At 41.3% G+C, this 9942-nt stretch overlaps 1 protein-coding gene across 2 annotated transcripts; it reads right to left on the bottom strand.

The window, feature by feature from the left end:
- Window positions 1–4726: 4726 nt before the first annotated feature.
- On the bottom strand, window positions 4727–9727 carry cbx5 (chromobox homolog 5 (HP1 alpha homolog, Drosophila)). 2 transcript variants are annotated; one of them, XM_035646410.2, is made up of 6 exons: window positions 9540–9727; window positions 9148–9257; window positions 8838–9018; window positions 7974–8244; window positions 7254–7354; window positions 4727–6452 (listed from the first exon to the last, which is right to left on the bottom strand). In XM_035646410.2, the coding sequence occupies exons 3-6, from the start codon at window positions 8966–8968 to the stop codon at window positions 6311–6313; spliced, it is 645 nt and encodes a 214-aa protein (XP_035502303.2). In that variant the 5' UTR covers window positions 8969–9018; window positions 9148–9257; window positions 9540–9727; the 3' UTR covers window positions 4727–6310. The 2 variants fall into 2 exon arrangements, with proteins under 2 accessions (XP_035502303.2, XP_035502302.2); XM_035646409.2 differs by lacking the exon at window positions 9148–9257 and having other exon boundaries at window positions 9540–9717.
- Between the last annotated feature and the right edge of the window lie 215 nt (window positions 9728–9942).

Below are 9942 nucleotides of genomic sequence, written 5' to 3'. Positions count from 1 at the left end.
TATGCAACATGGCTTTATGAAGTATTTATCAAGGCTTTATAAGACAGTAAAATGATAATCAGTCCAGGAGCCAACTCCAGCATCAGACCACCCCATGTTGTTGAAAGCTCACTCTTCTGAGTCCTGGGCGAGCACTGCAGCAAGTTCTGCCAGGATTATTCCTTGTGGATCAGTTAATATGAACTTCAACATATCCCACTGAAATAAATACCATGACAGAAAATCCTAGGGATTTGCATGGCCTCTCTGAACTTTAATCCACGATGGAAATAGAAAGGACAGAAATTTGCGATTAAAATCTGAGATGTGTCGAGTTCCACAGTGGACAGTTTTTTCCCCTTCTCTGCCAAGAGAAGGCTGTCACGGCTGGACTTTTCTCGGTGGGCTATAAGCCTTGCGTATTGGACCTCAAGCATATAAAACTTCAACATTCATATACAGTGTAACATTAGATAGTTTATGGCGCTGTATTATGCTGAGGCAGGCTACGGCTGGGAGCAGAGGCGGGGGAATGTTGTGGTCAGCGGTGGGTCAAAGCCTGTCAGGGCTCAGGGCAGGCAGAAAGCCAGCCTCAGTACGTGTCTGCTCTGAATGTTAATGGATTAACGCTCGCTACACATACGGCTAGACTGGGAAACTCAAGATGACTTTTAACGCGAAAGGCCGCCAATAAGTCGCCATCATAAATTCAGGGACACATGCTGTCTGTATAGCAGCGCGGCAGTCAGGCGTGTTCGCTCCAGGAGGCCAGGGCTGAGGGACTGTGTGATGGAGAGTGGGGGAGCAGGTGGGCTCTGCGTTGGCTGACCTTGCCTCTCGAGCCCAACAAGATATGATCAGAGTATGCTGGCAGCTGTGGCCTTGCTTAGCAACACCCGAGGTGTCATCTAGACAAGGTACACCGATGCAGTATTCCACCGACAGACAACTGCGCTAGTCTTACTGTCACCTCGCCCTCAGTCACTGTCGAACAATTTGTAGCCTGTATGCAGTGTTTTAAACTCAGACCCTGCTGGTTTTGCAATTTCCACCCCAAGAAAAAGCCAATTCTGTTACATAATTTTTCTCTTAATTGCTTTGAGCGAGCAACTTAGGCTTGTCTAATGTGAGTTTCCACATGGCAAAGTGAGCTGCAGTTGTAATGCTCAGACACTGCAACGACACCCCCCATCACTATGTGTAATTTAGCAGCAGGGGACAATGAGCTAATCTTGCATGAGAGCATATTCTCCCAATTTAAAATCAATCAAGATGCATTTGGATTTTTAGTACCTCCACTTGAGCTGCGCTGTAAATAAGAGCTAGGTTTCAGAGCACGCAATTGTTGTCTGCCAGTGCGGGGGATCATTTGAAATCCACTGATGGAATCACAGCACAGTCCCGCTGCAAACTTTCACACACATTTTGACACTAATCTACCCCATTTTTCCTCGTCATTTTTGCTGCGGCACTGCAAATAATTAGATATAATTATGTCAGTGGGTGATTTCTAGCCATTTAATAAAGAGCTGACTTATAAGCAATCGTTCGCAGCAGCATGGTTTTAAATACTTGAAAGAAAAACAAGTGACACATGCAGGAACAGAGAAGTTATGGTTTTGGAATTTGTAATCCAATTATCTTATTTCAGTGAATGAAACACTGTGCGGTGGTTCCCTATGATTTTCTGTCTCTAACAACAGAGGACTTACTTAATGCCTTCAATCTTTTTATTTTGTTGCTTTCTCTCGGCAAATTAATTTATGGTCTAATTACAGGACAAGCCTCCAGATATGAAGGAACACAAATCACTAGTCCTTACCAGATGGCAGAAAAACGGCACAGGATAATTGAAAATCTAGAAGTGGATCAATATTTAGAAGCCCAAGGTTACACGAAGTATGACACTACTATTAACATGGAAAAATGATGCATTGCAACCGCAGGCAAATTGGCCTCTGTTATTTGATGGTGAATGAGTGCTGACTCTTGCGCTGGCTTCTCCATTAAAAACATAACACACTAGATTTAAAGTGTCACAGGGTAACTACGTACAGCCTTGGCTTATTAAAAATGTACTGTTGCAGTCTCATGTGCATACCAACAGCCATATGTACACACTTTTGTAGTTTTGGCCCATGATGTGTGGACCATTTCTGGAGGTCTCTTTTCCGACAGAATGAACCATAAAGGCTTAGAGCCCCGGCGTGTCACAGACTACCTCTGGCCAACCCCACCCTTCTCTAGCATTTACCTCTGGCCTGTTAAAAATGATATCAGCTCATGGAGGGCAAGCATTAGCATTTGCATTTTATTGGAAGCACGGAGATTTAGAGCAGAGGATATATCAGCTCTGAGCAGACAGAATTAGTTAACAATGCATTACCTGCCTTTTATGGCAGCTATAACTCTTTCCCCTGGTGGAGAGAGGAGATGAAGGGAGGAGTGGGGGGGTTGGTAAAGAGGAAACACAGCCAGCAGAGTGTTGGCGGTGAGAGTCATGGCGCAGTACAGCAGGAGGGGGGGGGGGGGGGGGGGCATTTAGACGGAAGAATCTTTGTCTATGGTGCTTTACTGCACATTAAGTGTGATAGCCACCCCAAATTAGAACATCACATCCCAATCACCTTCACACAGATCAGGGCCCTGTGCTGAGAGATGATGCGCCAGTCATCACTGCAGACCTTTTCATCTGGTCGCAACAAGGAAATGGAGACACAGCTGTTTGGCAGCTGTGCCTACATGATCACAGCACGAGAAAGGCCACATCAAATTACACAGGCCTCTGTGATACTCATGATTTACATCAGTTTGGGAGAATTTTCACAGTTTTTTTTTCTTCCTGAAACCAAAAACGATGAATCATTTTTTTCTTTCCATATATGATGTGGAAGCGTATTGTGCTGTGTGTCAATGTTGTCTGTGTGAGTGCACATTTATATATTTTTTATTTTTTTAGTGGTATCCTTGAACAAGCTGTGTTACACTGATGAGGCCCACTGCGGCAGTGCCTTCCCTTACCACAGCTGCACAGTAGCTCCCCTGGCACCCATTTGGTGTAATGTGTTGCAAGGCGACTCACCTCTGCCGAGGGCAATACCCACTGGAACTCATTAGAAGTTGCTGGTATGTTTGAAGGCTGCTTTGAATAAATAAATAAATTAATAAATTAATAAAACTAGTGTACTCTGCAAGACTGGCTTGGCTAGAAAAAACAGCAGCATTGTCATTTTCGATGATAAATAATGCATGTTAAAACAAATGGGTTAAAATATTTAATTCAAAATTTCCAATCATACTCAATCATAGGGTGAAAAATCTATGATTGCATCTGCAACCGCAACTGAGCAAGGCATCGATTGCTCCCGACCAGATTGCAGTACACACTCATCTCTTGCAAAAGCCCTAAAAAATGTATTTCCTCATTTAGTTGTTTGGTGTCAATGAAGATTCACTCTGCGTGCCTGTTGACCAGGCACCAGCACGGCCTCTACATCTGTATTTGCCACACACATCTGAGGCAGCGCTTCCACAAGTACCACTGTGGCTTTCCCAACCAAACCTCCTGGCCTGGGTTTGTCAGCAGACAGCTCCAGGCTCCATAAAACAGCCTGCTGCTCGCTCCCTTTGCCCAGCTTAATGGTCCCAGGGGCTGGAAATTTACTGGTGACCTTTGCATTCCATTTGGAGTGTAAAAGCCTTTTTGCTAGGAAAATTCCATCACTTTAGACGTAGCCGAGCAGCACTTTGTGTGTGTGTGTGTGTGTGTGTGTGTCAGAGAGAGCGAGAAAGACAGAGTCACTATAAAAGGCAGTAGGAAAGAAAAAGAGGGTGGTGAGAGAAGAACAGGGATTAGACTCAACCTTCACTGTAGTTTATTGCTGATATTGCAGTTGTTCCCTGCAGCTGAGACACTACCCTTAGTCCACATCTATTTTCTTTATTATAGCAAACAACTCAAATCTTTCATAAATAACTAATTTCCTGTTTGTGTTGCGGTGGACAGAGTGTGACAAAATGGGTCCTCCTCCTTCTCACATTTCAAAGTCTAGCTTTAATGGAAACTGGCCGCTATGTTTGTTCCCTATTTGTCATTTCTCTTGAGTAAGTTTCCAATAGGGAAAAACAATAATTTTCCTCACAAAGTGCAGCACGACATATTCAGTGTACTTGGTTTGTCAGTGATTGCCCTTTTTAATGACTTAAGGCCTTTAGACACTGATCTGCCATACTGTATCTAGTACTTTTACAAACTGAATTCAAAACAAATTTGTGTGATTAAAGACTGCGTAAAGTGAGTTTGTAGACTTACAGGTGGGTTCAACAGATTATAAGACATGTCAGACAGTGAACACTTCATGAATCAGTGCACCTCTAAAAACAGTACAAAATTAGGGCCGATCTGAAAAGACACGTTTGTGAGTTGTTGTTGTGAGCGACTTTTATAAGTGTTTCAACTGTGAATGACTTGCATAAAAATAGTTGTCTTTTACCAATGCTATTTAACATTGCCATCTGCTGGATGAGAGCAGCTGGTGCTCTTCCTCAACAAAAAGTGTTCCGGTCTTATGACATTTGTGACTTAAATGTTTTATTATTCCCCCAGGACAGATATTTATTTTTCCTACCATGATAGTAGGAAATGTCCTGAAGGGTTGTCTTTCATCCAAAACAATTCATTTCACCCTGCTGTCCAGGATTAAATTCCAGTCACATACCTGAAATAAAAATAACAAATGACATCTGCTTTAACATTGAAAATGTTTATTTAAAAGGGTGCTGCTGTACACATACTTTTAACATTTAATTCACAAGAAAGTCTACTTTTTATAAATTCTGCCCCAGTTATAACTGACAAAACCCAAGGGGTGCGAAAGGACAAAATATTTAATGACGGATAATAACAAGTCATAATCTAAGTGATTTAAGTTATGTATGTGAAGTGGCAAAGATCCAAGCCTTTCATTCACAATGCCCAATATTGCTGAAATTACTTAAGGGGTAAAAAAAAAAAAGCAGATCTGTCTGTAAACATTTAAAATCCAGTCTCAAGAGTCCATGTTGGAACACAGCCAATCAAAAATCGGTATCCTATCTTTTTTGTGTAGAGGAACTGATCTCAATTTTCCAGGTTGCAACTTGGTCCCAGAAATATTTTAACACTTGTAACCAGGAACCACCATGTTAGTCATTACAATAAAACCAATGATATGCATAAGCCAACCAGAAACTGGTTTTAATGCTTCTAATCATCATGACAATAACAATCATTAACCCTCCCAGTTGCTAAGTGGCTTCAACAGTTTTGCATTGTTAAAAAAATACCTCTAAAAAACATCTATGCATGTATCACTAACAGCAGTTGTCGTCATTGTACAGATTGGTCTCATGTTTCTAAAGAGCTTCATCATTTAGCCACAAGGTGGCAGAACTCAATGGCTGGTGTGAATGCTGGTTTCACTCAATCTAGAGAGACGGTGAAGAATGTCCAACCTGTGAAAATGAGACTGGTCCAAATAAAACGCTGCTGCTGCTAAAAAAATTAAAAAAAAAAAAAGGTGGGGGATGTGGGAGAACAGTTTAAAACTCAGTACAATCTTTTTTATTGTCCTTTTCTTCAACTGTGGTAGCATTAAGAAAAGAAAAAAAACCACAACACAACATTCACATGTTAAAACTCGGTTATCAGAAGAGATTAAAAAAAGACATTTAAAAAAATACCAACACGGATATCATCACTACATTATAAAGAGATGATTTGGCCGGTGTCCTCAGCAAGTTTGCAAACTGAATAGTTGTTTTTCAAGTCGACCGAAGAAACCGAAAAAATCTACAGGAGATAAAGTGATTATTATGCACTTAGGAAAATGCTGCTGTGGTTGCTTCCTGATTAACAATACTATGTTCTCCTTATCATAGGGTTCTTAAAGAAAGCTGGGGGCACTGCTTGCATTGGGATGGGTCCATGGTTTACACAGCTTGTCCCAACCCTGACTCTCAAGACGATATTCTTAGTTTTAACAGATGACCACCTGCACACATGGATGCAAAATATCATATTTGTCATAAAACATGACAAGTCAAGATATAAAAAAAAGATGGTAAAGAATACAAAAGACAGAACAGCAGAAACCCTCCCCAGTAGCATATCACATATGTCCGCTACAGCTTCTCCTCCTGCCCGATGGATTCTTCTCAGCAGTCTGGGGCCCTTGTGCTCTGTTGTAGGACATGGTAAAGAGGGTGGATGGGAGGGTTGGTGTGGGAAAATGTCTGAATCGAGCTTGTCCCTGCAATGGAGGAGGTCCCGTTTCCTCCTGAGGTCATGCACTCACGCACTGACAGCGTCTTTCTCCTTCTTGTCACCGTCTTCATGCCAGGTGAGACGTTCCTCATAGAAGGCTATGACGATCTGTGGACACTTATGATTTGCCTCCTTGGCAAGCACAAGATCCGCCTCATCAGAGTCTTTCCTGCAAGAGATAAAGACCAGAGTTTGTTAAGGACTGTACATAGCTGCAAACACAAGGTAGTGGGAGTAGTTCAAAAAGATAAATTAACTGCAACCGAGTGGAGTTTGAGTCACAACGTATGATAAAGATGTGTCATGCCTGCATCAAGTCCGGGTGTGTCACAGGTTTTTTTTTTCACAGAATTAGACTGGAGTGAAACTATGTCATTGCCAAGTCAGATTTTTGTTTTTGGTAGTTCAGTGGATTAACATTACATTACATTTGTAACCTTAATTACTATAGTTTAAAAATAAGCATCTGCTCTCAATTGAACTTCTTTAGCAGGCGAGGGGATTTTCATATTTTTTTGCTATTTGACAATATTTTCTTTGATCAGATTTCAAAACCCAAATATGGTGTGATTTTACCAGTTGTACATGAAGGGACAGGTAGGCTATTGTATCTGCTATTGAGCAAGATTGCTAGTAGCAATCAGGCGCGTTGAGATCTGCTGTTTCCAAGAATTATTCAATTACCTGTAGCAAGCAGTGATACTAAATACAGCCACTGCTGCAGGCAGCAATACCAGAGGTTGACACCCAGAAACCATAAGAGCACCAATACCAGTTTCACTAAAGCCTCAACACACAAATTTATCAAAATGTTATTCAGGGGCAATGAAGTGGAAGATTTACATATCCCCTAAAATCATTTCATGCAATGCCTGTGGTATTTAAAACATTTTTTTGCACTTAAACTTCACATAAAAACGTAAAAAGTTTCAAAATCAAATGTTGAGGGGAATGTATCAACAAAACCTACCACTTCATAAGAAACATAAGGTCTCCACACGAGTCAGTTGCTCCAATGATCTTCTCTGGCTCAAGTCCCCGTTCAAACCCACGGGCAACTAGAATGTCATCCTGCAAGAAAACAGTATAGACCTCAATTTACATTGCAAGCGTTTTTGTGCACTATCAACTGTAAGATTGTAGACCTATTATGTTTAGATATATTGGCAAATAAAAGCATGTTTCCATGATGCACCTGTAGAGCTGTAAACGCAACATTTTACAGGTCATTTGTTTTCCAGGTGTCATTTTATTCTTATTTTGGTTAGGGTTATCTCGTTTCAGAAAAAAATCAACTGATTAGATGCAAAATATGGTTACCGTAAGCCAAATTACATGGGCAGAGGTCTTGAAAAATCATTGGAAATGTATTCATAGAAAGGTATATGATAGTTAATGTCTCTTTCTTCAAAGATGAGACACCCATCAACATAAACACCATGACTTTTTAATCAAGAGTTTAACTTTTGTTTCTCTCAATAGTGGAAACTGCTTTTGAGTCTCCATTGTGCAGTACAACTAGCAGCATGTTAATATCATACATGCAAATAATCCAAATTTACTGAACTATATCCCATACACATACAATTTGTCTGGTTGAATCCTATACTTACCACCACTTTAGGTTAAATTTGAGAGACAGTTACTTACCAAATCTAAATGTGTTTCAAATTTGTAATATGCTACGCACCTCTTTTTTCTTTTTGGCTTTACTTCCACCTTCCTCATCGTCATCTGAGCTTCTCTTCTTCGAGCTGCTCGAGTCTTTGGATCGTCCCAAGGGGCCTGCGTTTGTTTTACTGGCCCCGCCGCTAGGTGTGGAGCTTCCGCCACCACCACCACCACCGCCGCTGCTGCTGCTGCTGGTGGTGCTGGTGCTGCTTTTCTTGTAGGTCTTCATGAATTCTGAAATAAGTTCTGGGCAATCCAGATTCTTCTCTGGCTCCCAAGTATTGTGCTTACTGAGGAAGATCACAGGGCAGAAAGTTAGCTAATGTACACCACAGCCATATCTGTTAATTTACAGCAATTATTAGACATGAATAACCTATCAAAAATCACTATATCAAATGTAGGATGTCCATAACATTGTAATTTAACTTGTACCTTGTTCTTTTCATAGCCCTAAAGCAGCAGTAATGTAAAACCATGCAATTTTATAGGTTTGTGGGACTGTTGTATAACTCAAAAATACCCCTTAGAGTCTGGCCAATAACATTTTGGCTACAATTATTGATTATTTATTGTATACTTTTGAATGATCATCTGATTATGTAAATGCTAAATCAAAAATGGCAGAAATTAGTGACACTGATACAATTTCTCACAGCCCAAGGTGACTTATTCACATATATCTTGATCTATTCAACCAAAAAGTCAAAAGTATTCAATGTTCCCTTCTTTTTGTTTCTCTAACCTAGAACTAATATGAATATGAAATTAATATTTCTGTTGTCCAATTGTATCTGCAGCACTGCACACCGTTGATGTAGCTTGAAACTGCTGTGGAGCCTGTGCACGTCCCGGTTAGCATAATGGTAACAGTACAACTTACTCTGAGTATCCTTTCCACTTCAGGAAGAACTCAACTCTGCCTTTCACCACCCTCCTGTCCAGCACCTTCTCCACAACATATTCTTCCTCATCCGAGGATGAGGAGTCCTCTTCGCGAGACTTTTTGCCCATTGCAAGCTTTGCTGCCGAACACTACGCTGTTGCAGGCCAAAGGCACTTCCCTGTGCGAGAAGAAACGACAGTGAAGCTAACGTTTAAAGAGCGTCACATTAGATTGGATGCTGCCCAGGCGACATGCCGACGCAAAGTAACCCAATAACGTTGAATGCAAAGAAGACACTGTTAGTTACCGGACGGTGTACTTAGCAAGTAAGCTAGCGCCGGTTTGTTTAGCTGGACGTAAGCATAGCCAACACAGGCATCGTTTCATTGTCGTTGATCCAAACTGCAACATGCATTCCTGTGTGGAAAAAATGTTTTCCTATTTAACCGACTATTGTTACGTTATAAAGTTTAAACTCATAACGCGTTCACAGTTAGAAGTAAACTTAGCAACAAGGACACACAATCATGACGATACGGCGTGTTTGCTATGCGACTAGCTCACCGCTGGGTACGAGAAGCAAACTTGCTAACGCGGCTAGCCTGCGAGCTAACGCTCCATCGAGCTAACACTAGCTAATTTCGATACCAAAATCGCACACATACAAAAGATGCTCGGATTTGTAAAAACATGTCCTACCCTTTGAATGTGTTGCCGGTTATCCGCCGCAAAAACGTGTGTTTTCTGTGAGATTTACGGACCCGTAGTTTTTCAGGCCAACGCTGGGGCTAACGTAGCATCTAGCCTGCTTCACAAAAGATGCGCTTGCCTGTGCGTAAGAAAAGCGCGCGTTTAAGGCGCACGGTGCACGTACCCGCCCCTCGGTCAGCTGATGACCTACATAAACACCGTGTATGCGTTTACCATGATTGCAAGTGTTGGCGGCAGGTTTACTTTAATGCATTTGCGTTACATTCCTCCTCATAACGCGCAAATAGGATATGGACGTGTGAATGTGATGTATTTATTATCCACCCACAAGTCCTAAGTCAGAATCATTAATGATTGGCGAAATATCCTTTAAATGTCATATTTATTTTAT

This window comes from Scophthalmus maximus, chromosome 3, assembly GCF_022379125.1.
Source record: "Scophthalmus maximus strain ysfricsl-2021 chromosome 3, ASM2237912v1, whole genome shotgun sequence".
Taxonomy (NCBI): Eukaryota; Metazoa; Chordata; class Actinopteri; order Pleuronectiformes; family Scophthalmidae; genus Scophthalmus; species Scophthalmus maximus.
This window is presented reverse-complemented; position numbering and strand designations above follow the sequence as displayed.

Excerpts from the sequence above, each read along its gene's own strand:
- cbx5 (XM_035646410.2), bottom strand. The coding sequence starts at position 8,968 with ATGGGCAAAAAGTCTCGCGAAGAGGACTCCTCATCCTCGGATGAGGAA. Across the intron at positions 8,245-8,837 it reads AAGTGGAAAGGATACTCAGA|TAAGCACAATACTTGGGAGC; the intron begins GTAAGTTGTACT and ends GATCTTCCTCAG. Across the intron at positions 7,355-7,973 it reads AAGCCAAAAAGAAAAAAGAG|GATGACATTCTAGTTGCCCG; the intron begins GTGCGTAGCATA and ends GTTTTCTTGCAG.